This window comes from Tauraco erythrolophus, chromosome 4 (genome assembly GCF_009769465.1).
Source record: "Tauraco erythrolophus isolate bTauEry1 chromosome 4, bTauEry1.pri, whole genome shotgun sequence".
NCBI classification, from domain to species: domain Eukaryota; kingdom Metazoa; phylum Chordata; class Aves; order Musophagiformes; family Musophagidae; genus Tauraco; species Tauraco erythrolophus.
The window spans coordinates 35272582-35292659 of NC_141468.1; the positions used below are offsets into that span (position 1 = coordinate 35272582).

The 20078-nt window shown below is 40.6% G+C and overlaps 1 protein-coding gene across 4 annotated transcripts; it reads left to right on the forward strand.

Annotated features, from left to right (window-relative positions):
- The first annotated feature begins 11 nt into the window (after window positions 1-11).
- IRAK4 (interleukin 1 receptor associated kinase 4) lies at window positions 12-18297 on the forward strand. Of its 4 annotated transcripts, none has more exons than XM_086609830.1 (12): window positions 12-72; window positions 401-570; window positions 1839-1984; window positions 2310-2507; window positions 3309-3469; window positions 4165-4229; window positions 4555-4669; window positions 11720-11829; window positions 14369-14552; window positions 15410-15472; window positions 17617-17775; window positions 17866-18297. In XM_086609830.1, the coding sequence occupies exons 2-12, from the start codon at window positions 410-412 to the stop codon at window positions 17896-17898; spliced, it is 1395 nt and encodes a 464-aa protein (XP_086465956.1). In that variant the 5' UTR covers window positions 12-72; window positions 401-409; the 3' UTR covers window positions 17899-18297. The 4 variants fall into 4 exon arrangements, with proteins under 4 accessions (XP_086465956.1, XP_086465958.1, XP_086465957.1 ...); XM_086609832.1 differs by lacking the exon at window positions 12-72 and adding an exon at window positions 115-162; XM_086609831.1 differs by lacking the exon at window positions 12-72 and adding an exon at window positions 115-157.
- The last annotated feature ends 1781 nt before the right edge of the window (window positions 18298-20078 follow it).

Here is a 20078-nt window from a genome sequence, read left to right on the forward strand (position 1 = left end):
GGTGACGGCAGCGTCGTCAGCGATCGAATCGTTCCCTCTTAAAGGGGAAGTGATGCGGTGGGAACGCCTGACGTGAGCAAGGCGCGCGGAGCAGGGCGGGGCGGGCGGGTCGTGTTGTGGCGCCGCTGCTGCCGCCGGGAAGCGACAGGGATCGGCGGTGTGGTGGGGCTCGGCACGGCTCGGCACGGGGTCGGGGGCACGGGCACGGGCACGGGCACTCGCCTGCCGGGGGCGGGGGCGGGCCGGGACCCGTCTGGCGGAGCCGTGAGGGGGGCCGGCGAGGGCGGCCGCTGTCGAGCGGGGCGCGAAGCAGCCGCGGTGTCGGGTCTGCCGCGTTACCGTCTTGCCGCATCCCCGGGGAGCGGACCGCTTCGGTAACGGCGCCGTTTGTGTCCCGAAGGAGCCGAAGATGAACAGGCCCGTAACGGCTTCAACGTACGTCCGCTGCATTGGCTACGGGCTCATGAGGCGGCTGGCAGACTTCCTCGATCCGCAAGAAGGGTGGAAGAAATTGGCAGTGGATATAACCGACCCGTCCGGTGAAAGCAGATACAGCCAAATGCATATCAGGTCCTACACAGAAGTCACGTAACGTAACCCTGTTTGCTGTTGAACGTAACTTCCGTTGTCCGTCCCGTTATTGCAACTTGTTGCGGTTCGTGTGCCAGTAGGTACTTACGTCGGACAGTACTATTTCCTTAGGGAACTCAAAGTAATTAGTCATAGAATCACAGAATAGTTAGGGTTGGAAGGGACCTCAAAGATCATCTAGTTCCAACCCCTCTGCCATGGGCAGGGACACCCTCCACTACACCAGGTTGCCCAAAGCTTCATCCAACCTGGCCTTGAACACTTCCAGGGATGGGGCATCTACAACTTCTCTGGACATCCTGTTCCAGTGCCTCACCACCCTCTGAGTGAAAAATTTCTTCCTTATATCCAATCTAAATCTACCCTCTTAGTCCTAATAGTTCTGTAGTTCAGCCTTCAGACAAGCTATAGCCAAAGAAAATTGACTAAGGAAATTAGATTAATCAGAGCCAGACATACGCGGTTTTGGTGATGCAGCACTGGTTGTGTAGCTCTGTGACTTCATTGTGCGTCTTTGCACGAGAACAGCAGAAGTGACAACTGGACTGTGTAACTCCTAATTTTCTGTTCCCAAGAAAACGCCCAGCAAATATGGGGTGCAAGACCTAAAACTGTCCAATTTAATTGAGAAGTGACGTAAGCAGTGTTTTATTAACTCCATGTTGCTTGAAGGGCTTGTTGAATCCTTAAGCCATTTCAAAAGTTGTGAGATTTTAAATACCTCACATAGGATCTTGGGTTTACAGTCTTTCTAGTGATGTTACCATTAAATCTTTGTTTGCCTTTCTAGAATAATAATAAATCAGTGAGAACAGTGGATCTCAATTTCTGCCTAATGCCCATTTTGAAGTTCTCAAAATGAAATGTGAATGCCAAATGGATGGAAAAACTCTTTTTTTTTTTTTTCCTCCATTTGATCCGGCTCTCACTTGCCTTGTTGTCTCACTGGTATTCTCTGTTGGTCCTGCATGCTGATGTATAATGGTTTCTGGGCAAAATGTTGAAACCATCTAAGCATATTTTTCCCTGAGTTTTTTTCCCCATATTCCCCATGTTTTTCCCCTGAGTTTGAATGTCTTTATGTTTTTTTAGCTGTGTTTTCAGAACATTTGCAAATAATTGCACACTACATTCTGATTCTTTTTTTAAAATGTTTTTTAGTGTCTTTTTGTATACCTTTAATCTCTTTCCCTTCATGGTTCTCAAGGTCACTTTTTTTTAACGTTTGTCTTAATTTATCTTTTAAGGAGATTTGAGGCATTTGTACAAATGGGAAAGAGCCCCACATGCGAATTGCTTTATGACTGGGGAACGACAAACTGTACTGTTGGTGATCTTGTGGATCTGCTGATTAGGAATCAATTCCTAGCACCAGCAAACCTCTTACTTCCAGGTAACTGATACTTTTTTACATTTTGTACTGTGTTCTCAGTTTTCTATGATGCTAAAGAGCTTCACAGTAATTTGAAAATCAGAAAGCATTAATTGAAAACAACTGGAAATGGATGTATTTCCCATTATTTGTAATAACAGTTTCATAGAAACTGTTTAGTATGTTTCAAGTTTAAGTAAGAGCCATACAGTTTACATACGGTGGCAGAATATAACCTTCTCGTGATGCTTATGTGTCTCTTAATCTTAGTAACTACTGGCATTAATGTTATTTGTTTTTTCTGATTCCTAGTACAGTTAACGCTTTTTCTAAATTCCATTTTCAGAAGCTGTAAGGATGGCACAAGAAGTTACATTACCTCTTTCTTCACAGGAAACCTTGCCTATACATGAGAAGCAGCTGGCTGTACAGGAAAAAGAAGTGGCATCTGTAAAGCCTGTTTTAGCTCTGAGTACTGAGAAGCAACATTCAGCTCCTTCCTGCTTCAGTCAAGAAAACAGTGACTCACAGTCAGGTACCACAGGTAGGTGCTTAGTTTGGTAGAATTAAGTACAATCTTTTTTGCTGATCTGTCCTTCACCCCATTTGAAATAAGTCATAGGAGTGCATTACAGTGATGATTATGTTCCCATCATTGTGCAGCCATAGGAAATGTCATCTTGCTTTTGCTCTTGTTCTGTGTGACCGTGAGTTTAGCCTGGGTAATAAGGCATCTAAATACAAGTTGCACCTTGCCACTAAGGCAACTACTGTGATGGAAAACCTGACTTTTAATTAAATTGCAATTTATTTTGTGCTACAGATAATCCTGTTGCCCTTTTTAGATTTTGTAGACTGATTAGCATCTTGTGTTTCAAAGCTGAATTTTGTATATCAGAAATGACTAAGAATGTTGGAGAAGAGATGATTAAAGAAAGCATTATAGGAAAGCGCATGATTGGTCTGTTCCTTCCTAGAGTTCCACTTTTGGACTGCTGCCAGAAACATGATGTGATTTTTACATCTGACACAGCATGGCGCTCTCTGCGATCTGCTGCACATTTAACTTCTATTACCTGTGTTACTAGTATTAACAAAAAATACAATCAGAAAGCTGCTACAGGGCTGGTTGTGAAGAAAATTATGTGTAGCTGATTGTATTATTTATCTGCATTTCGTTTTTTTTCTGGTATCTTCATCACAGTACTGGAAGTAGGGCTCCACTATGTCAGGATTTGCATGGTATCATGCTTTTGGTTTAATAGAACTGAAGCAGAGAATCTATTCAATGGACTTGTTCTTAAGTGAAAACATAGTTGTGCTAAATGGCAAACGTGTCTTTCAGATTTCTGTAATTTTTGGTTTCATGACTTGGAAAGTATTACAAATAATTTTGATGCACGGCCAGAATCAGCGGGAGGTAATAAACTGGGAGAAGGTGGCTTTGGCGTTGTGTTCAAAGGCTACATCAATGGCAGAAACGTGGCTGTCAAGAAGCTTGTTGCTGTGAGTTGTCCTGGGCATTTTTCCTTTTAATGACTGTGTCCTTCATAGTATAGACTTGTGTATCTGTGGAAAGTGTTTAATGATACACTTGAAAAAGCATCACTGTGTTAAGTATTAGTTGAGTTGAGATCCTTATCCTGTAGTCCCATGAGTGGTGTCATCAGCACGGTCACGAAAGATGAAGTCTTGCCCTTTCTGTAGCTCTCCTTTGAGTGGCTCAAGCAAGTTTTCTGGAAAAGCAGAGCTCCTCCAGTTCCCCTCTCTCCCCTGCACACAAGAAGTGGCAGAAGGGAAGGGATGCTGGGGAGGTTTCCCTTTCAGAATCAAATGAACTGTTCACAAGCTAAATAGGTATTGCCACAGAATTTTAGTCTTCATAACCAATGGTTAGTGTGATTAATTAATTTTGTAATGGGTAGGTGCTATTAGTGGGTAACTGCAGTCAAATAAAATTAGTAAGTTGGTGACTGTGCTGAAACCGGATCTGTTTGTCCTATAATACTGTGTTACAAGGAATTAAAAATCGTGCTCTGATCTTTATTTTTGAGTTGAGTGAAAAAAAGACTGTAAACAGTTAAGTAGTTGTTACATGTAACTAATCTGAAGAAAGACTTACAATTCCGATTATTTTTTTGTCAACAGCTGTGCATTTTAATATGACCAGCGATATTAACGTCAAATGCTTCTTTTTGCAGATGGTTGATGTCAGTGTTCAAGACTTGAAACAGCAATTCGATCAAGAAATAAAAATGATGGCAAAGTGAGTACAGTGTTATACAATGTCATTATAGCCTTTTGTGGGAATTTAAGTTGGCGGATAACACATTAGCTAGTGTGATCCCTTGGTTTTGTCTTTCTGGCATAACTTAACAATTTTCACGTTAAGTGAGAATGTTTCATATACAACATGACTGACTGTATTTTGTTCGTTTTAAAACACCACTGCAGAAACCTGGCTATGTGAAGTAAGGCTGGAACAAGTTCCCTCGATTTGGGATCAAGTTCCCTCTGTCTTGTATTTTCCTCAGATGTTGGGAGTCGTTCAGAGCTCGTATGAATAGATTCTTAATTTTCTTTTGCTATAGGTGTCAGCACGAGAATCTAGTAGAATTGCTTGGTTTCTCAAGTGATGGTGCTCAGCCGTGTCTGGTGTATGAATACATGCCCAACGGTTCGTTGCTCGACAGACTTGCTTGTTTGGTAAGTAAAATCTTTTCTAGCTTCCCATTGTCTGTCTTTGCTGAAGTATAGGTAGCTACGAAATATCTTTGAAACAGTACTGAACTGTAATGGCCAAACGATATTTTACTACTTTCTTCTGTGTTCTAGAAGACAAATACGACATACAAGTATTCTTCCAGTAATGTTTGATATAAATATTTTAGACGTGTAAAAGTCAAAGTGGGCTGACAATACAGTGTCATAAACCACTACCTGAAGTGGCACAGGAGCTTGGACTTGCTCTGCCTGCGTGGGGTGGAGCAGAGGGTGCTCCAGTGTTGTTCCTGGTTCTGACATTGGCACGTTCTCTGCTGCTTCTTTAGATTCTGTGTTGTGAAATCACCCTTTGTTCATTGCCCTTGCGATAGTGGTTATAACACTGTGTTCGTAGCCTGAGTATCTCTTTCTGAAGTGCCTAAATAAATGGGAAACACTTTTTTTTTTTAATTAGTATTTTGCATAGATGCAGTGCTTTCTTCTGAGTTAATCAAATGACCTGTCTTCTAGCCTTGGCCTAATAGTAATAAATAATAAGTTACTTTGTTTCTGGTGAGGCAACTGTGTATAAAGGGCAAGGTCACTTTTTCGAGTGAAACAATAGTAAGCCAGATTTAATTTAGTAGTTGAGTTTCCATGTTAGTTTGTCGAAGGAGTTAAATCTGCTTCATACTAAGCAAATGCAGCTTCTGAGGTTATAATCTGGTGAACATTTTAAAATGGTGCTACTTTGATCACCCATGCCCCCAGACCTAAAAAATGTCGTTTTACCTTTTTCTGCACTGATCTTCCTGTTGTACTGACTCAAGCATTTAGTAGTTGGAGAAAGAGCTGGGTTAAGGAACTGATCAGGCTGAAAAAATACTTGGTGAAAAAAATTTTGGTTTTCAGCTGGAGGCATTTCCTCTGCAAGGCTGCACAAATGCTTCTGCCCCAACAGGAAAGAAGTGGTATTAGGATGAGAATGAGCAGGTCCCTGCCCGGCGCGGCAAGCCTGCCCCCTCTGCTCCCGCAACTACCTCCCAGGTTCCGTTACACAACAGATATGAAGCTCTGCAAGTGGAACCAACACCCAGGGAGGATGTCGATACACACACGCTAGTATCCTTCCCTAGGACCACACATATCATCAAGACATCCTCCGTTATGAAGAAAAGGCGGGTGATTGTTTTAGGAGACTCCCTTTTGAGGGGTGTGGAGGGCCAGATTTGTAGACCTGACCCTTTACATAGGGAGGTCTGCTCCCTTCCTGGGGCAACAATTAGGGATGTGATAAAAAAACTCCCATCTATAGCCAGGCCCACCGATTACTACCCTCTTCTTATTTTCCAAGTTGGTATGGATGACATTAGGAAAAGAAACATCCGGACTATTAAGAAAGATCTCAGGGTATTGGGAAGAATGTTGAAGGGATCGGGGGCCCAAGTAATATTCTCTTCTATCATACCGGCTCTGGGACATGACACGGGATGGAAAACAAAGATCGAGGATTTAAATAATTGGCTGCAAAAGTGGTGTGAGGAAAACAACCTAGGCTTCTTTAACCACGGGCTGACCTTAATGCCAGATCTTCTATGTAGGGACGGGGCGGGTTTGTCTCCACGGGGGAAAAGGCTGCTCGCTACAGAACTAGCTGGGATCATCAACAGGGCTTTAAACTAGATGTGAAGGGGGTGGGGGATATTGTCAGACTTAGAGGATTAACAGCCGAGGACGGCCCTCCATTGTCTGATGAAAGGAGTGTAGGCAGGTGCCTTCGGCCTGCTGCCTCAGTGATAGCAGGGGGTGATATGTGTAGTCAGGAGCAACACACAAGTTGCCTTGAGGTAAAAGAGATTCCCAAAAATAACAGCTCAGGTAATAAAACTTCCCCCCCTAGGGGTGCAGTGGGGTCGAAAGCCCAACTTACGTGCTTCTATACGAACGCACGCAGTATGGGCAATAAACAAGAGGAACTGGAAGCTCTTGTTATCCGGGGAAACTATGACATAGTTGCCATCACTGAAACATAGTGGGATGACTCGTATAACTGGAGTGCTACCATGGATGGCTACAAGCTCTTCAGGAGGGATAGGAGAGGTAGAAGGGGTGGTGGGGTTGCCCTGTATGTAAGGGAAGGTCTAAACTGTTTAGAGTTAAATGTTGGGGATGACTTGGTAGAATGTCTGTGGGTGAAAATCAAAGGGGGGCCTATGAAGGCGGATATTGTAGTGGGAATCTGCTACAGGCCACCCTATCAGGACAGTGAGACTGATGAGCTATTCTTTAAACAACTGGGGGAAGTCTCGTGCTCACTAGCCCTTGTCCTTATGGGTGACTTTAACCTACCTGATGTCTGTTGGAAGTATAACATGGCAGTCAGGAAACAGTCTAGGCGGTTCCTGCAGAGTGTGGAGGACAACTTCCTATCACAACTGGTCAGTGAACCGACTAGAGAAGGTGCTCCCCTAGACCTGCTGTTTGTGAACAGAGAAGGTCTTGTGGGAGATGTGAAGGTTGGAGGACGCCTGGGGCATAGTGACCACGAGATAATAGAATTCTCAATTCTAGGGGACGTTAGGAGGGGGAACACTAAAACGGCCAAGCTGGACTTTGGGAGAGCTGACTTTGGGCTGTTTAGAAGTCTGGTTAACAAAGTCCAATGGGAGTCAGCTCTCAAGGGTAAGGGGGCGCAGGAGGGATGGTTACTATTCAAAAAGGAAATTCTGGAGGCACAGGAGCGAGCTGTCCCTGTGTGCCGGAAGTCGAGTCGCCGGGGTAGAAAACCAGCTTGGATGACAAAGGAGATTTGGGAACATCTCAAAAGAAAAAGGGATGTCTATAAGTCTTGGAAGAATGGGCAGGTGTGGAGAAACCTTTTGGCTGCTGCAGCATCCTGTGAAAGTTCTTTCCCTATGCAGGCTAACTAAGAAACACCTGTAGCTCGTTACACTGGGAAAGTTACCTTGAAACAGGTGCTGTAGCATTCAGCCAATCACTCTGGGAGATGGATGGTCAAGTGACCAATAGCCTTGACCCATCTAGCAAACCATGTGACTCCTGACTATTTAAGGCAGGGCGTTTACTCCTAAGGGGCCTTCCTTAGAGTAGAGCCTAAAGCTTTCGCATTAGAACATTGGTCTGCTTGGAGCCGCCTGAAGCCTTCCAGCTGCGACACTACAGAACCACTTAATTATGCATAAAATACATAAATAAAAGGACTTGAATGCTCCCAGTGGTCACCTATGGGGTGAGACAAATCTTTTTTTAGGAGAGAATCAAGTAGGAGAAATAGGAATAGTAAAATTCTGATCCATTTATATGACCCAGTTAATAATCACTAATGACACAGTATCTTTCTTCTGAACAGTAACTTCTTAATACAAGTATGCTAGATCTAGTGTTCTATCACTAAATATTCTCTTTCATGCACAACTGAATAAAACTTATCATCTTATTTTATTGGTGGTATTGGGCAACACAACAGTTCAGAATTGTTAAAGCACATGAGGAGTTATTATGTACCATTGAGAAGAAAAACAAATAACCAAAAAGTTGTTATAACTAAGATCTGGTCAAGTGGAAGTAGCCTTCCAGGACTCAGAGGCTTGGGAATACAATGTTCCAGTCACATGGGGAGGGTGTCTGCTTTTTAGACATCAGATGTCTGTACAAGCCCAAACACACCTGAGAATTTGTCAGAAGAACAAACGGCACCGTAATTCTCACGCTTGCACCTCTATAATCAACCTCCTGGGGCAGGCAGAGAGATGCGAAAGGAGAAGGACGTCTCTGGTCTGAGCGCCTCTTGTTTGCAATAACCAAGTTTACCACCAGTAAAGTTAGAAACTGCTAACACTGCGCGTGGTGTTTCCTACCATGATTTGTAAATACAGTTGAGGACCAACATTTCTGCTGATGAGTGCAGGAAATGGAGGTGTGGAGAAGCGGTGAAGCTTGTCCGAGGTCACTCGGAGAGTCAGGGCAGAACTTTCACAGGATGCTGCAGCAGCCAAAAGGTTTCTCCACAGGCAGGCATCCAGGAATCAATACAGGGAGGAAGTTAGGACATGTAGGGAGATAATCAGGGGGGCAAAAGCCCAATTGGAACTTAGACTAGCCTGCTCCGTAAGGGACAACAAAAAGTCTTTCTATAGATGTATTAATAACAAAAGGAGGGCTAAAGATCACCTCCAGCCCCTACTGGACTCAGGGGGTACGTTAGTCACTAGGGATGAGGACAAGGCTGAGGTCCTTAATGCCTTCTTTGCCTCAGTCTTTAATAATAAGGTCAGCAGTTCCCAGGTGAGCTGGCCTTTGGTGTCTGAGTGCAGGGAGGGAGAGCAAATCGAAGCTCCTGTGATCCAAGAGGAACGGGTCAAGGATCTGCTCCTTCGGCTGGATGCCCACAAGTCTATGGGGCCTGATGGTATCCACCCGAGAGTCCTGAGAGAGCTGGCGGATGTCATTGCCAAACCCCTGTCCATTATCTTTGGACAGTCTTGGCTCACTGGGGAAGTTCCGCTGGACTGGAGGCTGGCGGATGTTACCCCCATTTACAAAAAAGGGCGGAAGGAGGATCCGGGGAACTACAGGCCTGTCAGTTTGACCTCAGTGACGGGCAAAGTCATGGAACAGGTTATCTTGAGTGCTATTAATGAGCACATACAGGTTAACCGGGTGATCAGGCCCAGTCAACATGGGTTTATGAAAGGCAGATCTTGCCAATCAAACCTGATCACCTTCTATGACAGGGTGACCTGCCTGGTTGACGAGGGAAGGGCTGTGGATGTAGTTTTCCTTGACCTCAGTAAAGCCTTTGATACAGTTTCTCATAGTGTTCTGGTTGAGAAACTGATAACTGCTGGCCTGGATAGGCACACCCTCCTTTGGGTTAAAAACTGGCTGGATGGCCAAGCCCAAAGAGTGGTGGTAAATGGGGCTAAATCCGGCTGGAGGCCGGTCACCAGTGGGGTTCCCCAGGGCTTAGTGCTGGGTCCAGTTCTGTTTAACATCTTTATCAATGACCTGGATGAGGGGATTGAATGTACCCTCAGTAAATTTGCGGACGACACCAAGCTGGGAGGCTGTGTCGATCTGCTCGAGGGTAGGGAGGCCCTTCAGAGGGATTTGAACAGACTGGATCGTTGGGCTGAGGCCAATGGCATGAGCTTTAATAAGGCCAAGTGCAGAGTCCTTCCATTGGGGTATAAAAACCCCAAGCATCGCTATAGGCTTGGGGAAGAGTGGCTGGAGAGCTGCCTGGCGGAGAAGGATCTGGGGGTCTTGGTTGACTACCGGCTTGATATGAGCCAGCAGTGTGCCCAGGTGGCCAAAAAGGCCAATGGGATACTGGTATGTATCAAGAATAGTGTAACCAGCAGGAACAGGGAAGTGATCCTGCCCCTGTACTCGGCACTGGTGAGGCCGCACCTGGAATATTGTGTCCAGTTTTGGGCCCCTCGCTTTAAGAGAGATATTGAGCTCCTGGAGCGAGTCCAAAGAAGGGCGACTAAACTGGTCAAGGGGCTGGAAAATAAAACTTATGAGGAGCGGCTGAGGGAGTTGGGGCTGTTTAGCCTGGAGAAGAGGAGGCTGAGGGGAGACCTGATTACAGCCTACAAATACTTGAGAAAAGATGGTGGGGAGGTGGGGGAAGGGCTCTTTACATTAGTGATGGGTGATAGGACAAGAGGAAATGGGCATAAGCTTAGTCAGGGGAGATTCAGGTTGGATGTTAGGAAGTATTTCTTCTCTGAAAGGGTTGTCAGCCACTGGAATAGGCTGCCCAGGGAGGTGGTGGAGTCCCCATCCCTGGATGTGTTTAAGAATAGGGTGGATGATCTACTTAGGGATATGGTTTAATAGGGATTAGGGATGGTTGGACTCGATGATCTCTAAGGTCTTTTCCAACCTAGAAATCTATGAAATCTATGAAATCTATGAGTAGCAGTGGTTGGGGAAAGGACTGGCTGTGTTTGGTAGCACTGCTATCTCAGGTTGGTTTGGTTGATTTGCTTGCATGTACTTATACATGTGCAATTTTATTATTTTTTTTAGCTGAATCAGGGCAGAAGAGAGACTGAGTTTTACTCAAGGTAGCGCAAGTTTATCTGTAGAAGTGAGCAGTGCTTGACAAGCACGTTTATGAAAATATTTGTTCATGTACCTTTGGCCACTATCAAGTGAGGTTAAAAGATTGGTGGTAATTCAAAGCTAAAGTAGAAATAGCTGAGCCCTTTACAAGGAAGAGACAAACTTTTGATATAAATCATAAGGAATCTAAATCAGAATCTGTAAATCAGAAAGAGTCTTCTGATAAATAGGTGAGGAATGTGCTTACTGAATGTGTGTTCTTGTTGCTGACTTCGTTTTGTGACTTCACTGGATGTCTTTGAGGCATGGACCCTTGCTTATGTCATCATCTTCTTGTCTTGACTTTGAGGAGTGGGTGAGGGAGGTGCTAGAATGATGAGATACTCTAATCCTCTTCCCTTGGCCACTGACATGTTTAAGAAGTGGGTTTGAAATGAAAGTGTCCTCACTTCTAAAGTCTAGTTAGTAACATGAATCCAGCTAAACTCTTGAGAAGTGATAAATCCAAAAACACCGGAAGATTGACTTCTCATTGTTAGAAAAAAACACTTTAAATGAGTTTTGAATGCTTTGGATTAGTTCCTTCAGGTTAAAAGGCTCTGGTATCAGTGCTGGTGCAAAGTGGAAGATGCAGTAGATACAGGTAGTTCTTTGCAGTGTAGCTGGTCTTGTAGGGTCAGAGTTGAATATTATCAAGAACACTTTTTGCAATGGGTGAATTAATTTAAGGCAAAATGCAAGGGAAAGAACTGAATGTGACAAATGCATGTATTTGTGCCCAAGTAAGTTAAGAAATGTGTGCTATTAGTCTTGTTAATCATTTACTTGAAAACCACTAAACATAGCAAGAAGTCGATTTTGGATTGTGGGGTTTTTGTATGTTTGGGGTTTTTTTATGTGAGCATATGTATATCAGATTTTCACCTTTCTACTTGCCTTTCTCCCTCCTTATTCAAGGACGACACTCCACCAATTTCTTGGAATACAAGATGTAAAATTGTTCAAGGTACAGCAAATGGTATCAACTTTTTGCATGAAAATAATCATATTCACAGAGATATTAAAAGGTAAAAGCTGCTGACTGTCACTGGCTGCATTTTCCCTTTTCATTTTTTTTAATTTCTTTTTCCTTTTTCTTCTTCCCTCTGTTAAAGTAATTTTAGAGGGAACAAACTGCAAGAAGCATTACTTCAGTCAAGGGCACAATCTTTTCTGCAAGTGCCATCCATCACAGTAATCTTATCTGTACCACAAGGACATGACCAGTACAGACTTCTAAAGATAATTATGAGGCTATTGTAATCTGTTACTATCAGATAGTGATTTGAGTGCTGCGAAGACACCCAGAAGTTCTGTTCTTTCACAACTGCTGCTAATGAAAGAGCTGCTGTTAGAGAACATAATGACTTATTAATGGGGAATTTTTCAGATTAAAACCCACCTTTTTTTTTTTTTTCCTTTTTCCTATAACGTTTCTTCACAGTGTCTCATTTGATTTACTGCTGTTTGTTAAGAAGACAGTAAAATTACTTCAGTCAGGTTTACGAAGTTCAGAGTTCTTCAAGGATAACGGATGTTCACTTGTTTGTTATAATCAGAACTCAGAAAAGGTGGAAGTTTTGTTGTAGGGTTTGGTGGGTTTTTTTCTTGTGGTTTTTGTTTGTTTCTTTTTTCCCCTCCTCCTTGCTACAGTTTGTTGTGTTGTTTTTTTCAAATACCAAAGCAGTCCAAATCTTTGAAGAAAAGTCCCAGATGCCTTACTCCTCCTGTGGGTTAAGAAGGAGCAACTGTCTGACTGGGTGTCATGGATGAATGTTTCAATAACTTTCTGCCTTCTGGCAACTCTGCTGAATGTAGGCTGCTTTGGTTTTGTGACCTTCCAGCTTGTGAGGAACAAGTTTTGCTTCAGCTGCCTCATACAATGTGCTTGCTGCTTTGACAATTTATGTTTCTTCTTTCTTCCCTGCTTAAGCCTCAGGACAAGTGTAATGACTGGAAGGGACGCATTCTTTACCTTACGCTACTCTGCCCTTCTAACTGCTGTGAGTTGATCATATTACAGGATTGGGTTTTATTTTTGTTGTGTTTTTTCTTTTGTTTGGGTTGCATTTTGCAGCTTCTTGCACTTGCAGTGTGAATGGTTCAATACATTTGGTTAGTGTTATTAATAGTGCTGCCACTCCCAGGTAAAGCTTAGATGAAGAGACATCTAAGAAGGTTTACTTTAATCTTCATTTTCCTGTGACGTATGGAGACAATTCATCACCACGTAGGCACTAGAACAGCTTCTCTATAGGATAGAGGGGAAATGATTGAATGGATGTTCTCAGAGTTGTCCATAGGTTTTTTTTGGCTTGATTATGCCCAGGAAATAGTTCATTTATCTCTTGAAACTTGATAGTTGTGGTAAAACTTGCCTCTATTGTGATCTTTGTGGTGTATCAAAAAAATGACCACTCTTTGGGCTTGACTCAAGTTGATAAGAAGCTCAGATTTATGGAGTCGTGATCCTATTCTTCCTTCTTTTAGAAGTTGGGCTTTAAATACGGAACTGATTGGTGGATGGCATCTTGACTAGTGTTTGGCCTTTTGCAGTGGTCGTACATTTAACAGTATTTGCAGTAGTTCCCATACTAAGTGATCTGTTGTAACTTACATTTGTTTTAATTTTGTAGAGAGGTTTGGTGAACAAGAAGGGGAAGTGTCTACTAAGTGTCACATGTTGGGTCTGGCTATGTGGTTTTTTTTATGGTTCCATTACGGGAGTCAGAAGATGAGGAGGATTACAGAAATGTTAAATCGAGTGATTTTAATTAAAATAGTTTCAAGTGCTACAAGTCTAAAAAACAGCAGAACATTTATGCTGCAATTCATCCCACTGAGTATTTTATGAAAGTGTTAAGGTCTTTTAGACAAGCTTCATTCTTCAGAGTTTTTTTAAGGGAAGTAAAAGCTGGAGATCAAGTGGAAACATAACACATATATTATTCCAGCATTAATAAGTTTTCTGTTTCTTTTCTAGGAGAATAATAAGAATATTAGTATTCATTTGGCATGTGAATTTGTAATGGTTAACATAGTATTAGATAATAGGTATAAAAACCTGCTGCTGTTAGTTCAGAGTAGAGATTTAGACAGTTAACAATTGTACTGTGATCCAGTATCAGTTGATCAGAGCTCTGTTATCCTTCTTGAAGAAAGAGTATTCAGATCCAAAACATGGGTGTAACATAATTTGTCTCTTATAAGAATTTTTTTTATTTGAGGGTAGGGGAGTGTTTGTTTTTTTCCCTTGGATTTTTGCCTTTTTTTTTTCTTTTTTTTAATGCATGCATGCATGCACAAGAAAAAGCATGGATGGATCTTGGCAGTCCGTTCTTGATTTATTTGGACCAATTAATTTTGAAATTGAGCAATTTCCAACAAAATTAACTTATACATTTTTTGTTATGTGAATAATAAATAAATATCTTAGAATTTAATAAACAGTCAAAATAGCAGTTTGTCTTTACTTACTAAAGAGTTATTAGTCTGTTATAAAACCTAATTACTGTACTGGTTTGAAAAATTATCTGTTTTTTTTTTTTATTCTTTCCTCTGCCCCAGTGCAAATATCTTATTAACTGATACATATATGCCCAAAATTTCTGACTTCGGACTTGCAAGAGCATCTGTAACATTCACACAAACAATCATGACTGAAAGAATTGTTGGAACAGCAGCCTATATGGCACCTGAAGCTCTACGAGGAGAGATAACACCTAAATCTGATATCTTCAGTTTTGGAGTAGTAAGTAGAATGTGGGAAGCAATATATGACTTTTTTCATTGATGATAAAAGCATACAAAATCAAAAATATCTGAAATAAAATAATCTACTCTGATCTATCATTTTTCCCTTTCTCAATAGATGTCCTCTTAAGATAGTGTTTCTAAACTTTGATTGGTTTAAAATGATTTGAATATGTGGATTAAAACATTGAATTTGCTAATGATTACAATAATTTTGTTAAAGTGTAAATTTGCATGTGAAAGACCAGAGTAAAATAACATTCCAAGTTCTAGCTAAAGGCAGTTTGAAGTAATGTGGAACATTGCATAGCATTGCACAAAAATGAACTCGGGCTGGAAAAAAAAAATCTAAAGATGTTCCAAAATTAAGTCTGTGTTACTGGTTTTAAGCCCCAAAAAGTATGCTGTCCATGTGGGATTTGCCTTAAAGCTGAGTACAAAAAAAGACATGAGCTTAATATCTGGGAGAATAATGAATCCATTCTGAATAACTCCAACACCCTATTTGCTACTGACCTCTTCCTTCATGGCATTTAGCTTCATGGAGAGGTAAGGCCAGATCCTGTGTCTGAATGAAATCCTTCCATTTTGCTTTGAAGCAATACGATGCAGGGTGAAAAAAACCTTGCGTTGAAATTCATAAACCATACTGCTAATAACAGTTAATGAAAATAAAGGTAGGAACACCAACAACAATGTACTGTGTAGAGAGCTATCTTTGGACAAACACAGATCCTGTGAGTGTTTGTTTGAAAGACTGGGGGTCATGCTCCTTTTTGCAAATGGTATGTATTCTAGGGATTATTCTATGCTTCATTTTCTCTCCTTTTTTTTTTTTTTTTTTTTTTCTCCTAGGTCTTACTAGAAATAATAACGGGTCTTCCTCCAGTAGATGAAAACCGGGAGCCACAGTTACTGGTGTGTTCCTTCTGCTTTTTTCTCCCCTTCCCCTGCTCCACGATCACTTTATATAAAATTGTAGTCAGTTAACAGGTTCTGAGACAAATCAAATTAGTCATCAAAATACATAGTTATGAAAACAGCTCATCTGTCAATGTTCGTCTTAGAGGTGAGGCTGAAACTTTTTATCTCTTGGCTGGTAGAAGCTTGTTCAGTCCCCGAGGTCATCTCCTGCGGAGAAGGGATTTGGAGAAGTACTGAGACGACTCAATATGAGTTAGCTGCAGGAAGTCTCGTTTATTGCGCAGTTCTTATTGCTTATATAGACAGTATTTGCCAATAATCCTGAGACCACACCTTTTCTACACCATTATTGGATGATACATATGCTTGTCATATTTAACAGCTTATTTCAAACAGACACCCGCTTAGCGAAGCTCTGCTCTAAGCAAACACTACTCCCTTATCATACTGCATAGTTTTCTTATCCTTAACTTCAAGGGCATTCTGCCCTTGAGGCCTAACTTTAGAGCTCCAGTCCTTATTTACACAAGGTTTTCTTTGTGCAGTTTCTTCAAGGATCTGCACTCCGACAATCTCCTTCCTATCTGATACTGTAATTCTCTGTGTTTTGGTACTGCTGTTTATTGTAGTACCATTATGCTTTATCAGCGTACTCCTCGTACACCCAGATACCCTGGTAGTTCCTCATTCACCAGAACACTTTAAAGTATTCATCTCAGTTGTTTCTTTATGGTTCTTTATACGTCTTTATACTTCTTACCAGTCCTGTATCAATTTTCATCCTCTTCAGCTTTACTAATAGTTTGCAAATACCTTGTGTTTTTAACCTCAGGGAAGCTTGGAATGTAAGGAATTTTTTTTTTTTTTTCAGAGTGAGGGTTGGATTGAATTTTGTTTCAGTTTTTACTATTTAATGAGTAACTCAAGTCTACTAATTGGCAAACTACTGTCTCAGAGTTCACTCTCTTGAATTAAAAATCTTACAAGGCTGTTCTTAATTTAGCCTTTCATTTAGCTTAAAATTAAATTCTGAACTACTTAATCCAAGGCTTTCCTAGAATATGTTTTACATAAAGACTTACTTATTTATGGAGCATGAAGTAGCATTGAGGTTTGGATTGGTTTTGTTCCATGCTGTTTGATAGCAGATCACTTTAGGAATACCTGTGTACTATTAATAGAATATTTTCCTCTGAGCTGTATCTTCTGGAGTGGCATTATCCTGTTGAGCTCTGTAAAGACCTTGGAGAGCTCAGTCCCTGTCAAAGTGAATCTTGAGGTTTTGTGGGGTTTTCAGAGATAGTATCTAAAAAGGAATACAAAGTATGATTTTACTGGTACAGTTTATCTTTGTAACATACTTTTGAGAGCGTAAAGAGAATGGTCAGTGCAAGATAATGTGGCATCCTTAGCTTTGAAAATTTTGGGGTAGTTGAATGTTAGTCAGCAATTTCAGACTGACCCATAAAGGAAGGCAGAAGACCTGCCTCTACTCTCTGACTTTTTACTTCTTTCTTCATTTACCATGCTGGCTTGCCTGAGGTATTCCTCGAACAGTATTTGTGATTAAAGATAATGTGTTTCAAGTGTGTTGGAGGTGGAGAGTCTTGGACTAAAGCAGTCAGATTTAAAAGTTTATTTCAGGCAAGAAGTTTCCTTTAGAATAGATATAGCAGCCACCAAGGCTGGTGACCAAAGGCATTAGTTTACAGAAAGAGGCTTTATAAAGCTGACAAAAAAAAATTCACACTTGAGCTTGCATATTTGTGGGTTATTAAGTAAACATAAATAATTTATGTTGATCATGCTGCTTTTCTTAAAAAAGAGACTGCTAAGAAACTGAGCCTTGAACTGGGAGAAAGTTAAATCTGTATGATGCAGTTTAAAGAAAATTGCTTTACAATTTTGTGTTAACTCAATTAGAAGATATTTATAATAAAAATGTATAGTCTGTTTATAGTCTTATAGGCTGTTTCTGCAAATATTGATGAATAATTATGTTGCTGAATCATCATCATCATTCTTTGTCTAGAAAAGTGGTTGAGAATAGAAATCAAGTTTTCAAAGTGTTAATGTGGAATACATAATGTTCAGATGCATACAATGTTATCTGCTCATTGGTTCAAACTCTCTTGTAGTTAAGTATCAGAGATGATATTGAGGATGAGGAAGCAACTATTGAGGATTATGTTGATGAAAAGATGTGCGACTGGGATGCACCTTCAGTTCATAAAATGTATTCAATTGCTGATCAGTGTCTGAATGAGAAAAAAAACAGAAGGCCAGACATTAAGATGGTATGTAGTCTTTCATATAAAAGGCTTATTCTGAATATGTGTGTATGGTTATAGAATCAGCCATTTATCTTTGTATCTGTTCTCTTGCAGGTTCAACAGCATCTAGAAGAGATAAAAACTTGATACATATTTCTTCTGATACATAAATGGTTTTGAAATGGAGTAGACACCAGTAGCAAATATTTTATTAGTATTTAGTTTGACATTATCAGCTTTTCTGCTTTCCAGAACTTCCTGGTCTGCATAGAAGTCAGCATTGTGCAGACTTTTCACATATCCTTAGCCACTGGGCCCTCAACATGAGAAAACTCTTTTTTGCATTAACAAATTGCAGAGCTGGTACATCTTCTCCACAGCTTTTAAAATGCGTTTCCATATTAGAATCTATTTGATTCTTTTGATTTCCAATTATCAAGTAATTCTGCTGCAAAGGCATATGACAGTAACAGGGTAGAATGCTTTTTCTGCAAATTGCTTTCTGGATCAGGTGTACTAAACCTTTTTCTATTGAAGACAACACTTAATGGCACTTAGTTGTCTTTTGAGGAAAAGACAGTAGCGGTACCCGTTTAAAACAAGCTTCATTTAGCATTTTAACTTGAGAATTCATATTAATGTGAATGGACTGGTAGTGTTTGTGAATGTGACTATTTTTTTGAAAAGTCTTCTCAGGATTGGTTTTAGTTAAATAAATGCTGCAAGACATATTCTAGGTTATTTTTTGGTTTCAAGGATTCACGAGCAAAATAATTACCTTGCAGTGCAAATGCAAAAATACATATGGCTTTCTTCCAGTGAGCGCTGTATGATGACAAACCATTTAATTTTTCTTCACAGGAAGACTCTTAGCTACTTTGAATATTTTACATTTTAGGAGAAGATTCCATATGGATTGTAAATGCAGATGGTATATTTTGTTAAAGGGGCCAGAAAAATCAAATAATGAAGCTTTTTTTTAAAAAAAAATACATGTATGTCTGTATACTAATAAATAAATATTAAAATACACTTTTAAAAAGGTGACATGGAAAGCTTTCGAAAATAGATACACTGACAGATCAAAGCAGACTAAAAATGGAATGAAAGTGATTATTAAGATCCCAGATACTTTGGACTAAGTAGGTATGAAAGTACTGCCATTGGAAATGAAAGAGGTTATTTTCATGTGAACCTTTTTTGCACCTCAGGAACTCTTTCTTGACAGCTTAGGAGTAGGAAAACAGTCTGGCTTACAGCTAAATTTGAAATCCCATGATTATCAAAGAAAAAGGAAACATTGAGAAATGATCTGACTGCATTCACAGATATATATATATCTCTATATATCTTTTTGTAGAAAGCATGTGATTTCTAACATTTGTATTGATATCATTAGATCTCTGGCTAGTAACTCATTCTGTATTGCCTTTTAAAACTGATAGTTTAATTTAGAAGAAGGCATCAACCTAAACAGCGTTTAGTTTTATTGAGCATAAATTGTAAAAAGCTGTTAACATAAATAAAAACTCTGCATCATCTTTGCAGACAATTATTATTTCTGCTATTAAAACTTTGAGCCTTGGAAACTATTGTCATTTTACGTTGCTTTCATTTCTGATAACATTATGCTAACCTCACTGCGTGGAATAAAGCTGAACCTGGGCTTGGGGAGAAAAAAGCTGTTATAAAGCTAAATCAGAATAAAGTCTGCTTAAGCCGTTCTTCAGTTTTAAACGTCTCCAGCTGTTACGTGAAGGTTTCTTATTAGATCACGTCTGCTTTTACTGTTCCCTGGAACTAGAATACATCTGTAGTGATGTCCTGACGTCTGTTTGCTGTGGTAACTCCCCAGTCAGCACTGTTCGCCTCTGGTGCGGGAGAACAATTTTGTTTATGTACCAGCTGCGATTTTCTAAGCGCTGGGAGAATCTTAGTGACAAGCACGTTAGTTCCTGTTCTTCTGTCACAGTAGACCATGACTATTTGCTGTGCTGCTGTCAGCACCTAAGTTTTGGCAGTAGTTTTCCCTCACTTACTGAAAATGAAGCGTTAGCTACTATTTCATACAAGAACTCATTTAATATTATTCTAGTGAGGAGTGAAAATGGGAAGTGTTAGGTAAATCTAAATAACTGACGTGGGAACTTTTAACAAAAAAAATACACAGGGTGCAAGGTGAAGGAAATTCCCCTTTCCCTAACTTTGGGGTTTTTTTTTTGAGGTCTTCAAACAGTAAAGTCAGTACTGATGGGCAATGACTTCTTTGCCTCAGTCTTCACATAGAGTACTGCGTTCAGCTCTGAGTCCCCAGCACAAGAAGGACA

Coding starts and splice junctions, on each gene's coding strand:
- IRAK4 (XM_086609830.1), top strand. CDS start 410: ATGAACAGGCCCGTAACGGCTTCAACGTACGTCCGCTGCATTGGCTAC. Junction 14,553..15,409: donor ATATCTTCAGTTTTGGAGTA/GTAAGTAGAATG, acceptor TTTTTCTCCTAG/GTCTTACTAGAAATAATAAC. Junction 17,776..17,865: donor GAAGGCCAGACATTAAGATG/GTATGTAGTCTT, acceptor GTTCTCTTGCAG/GTTCAACAGCATCTAGAAGA.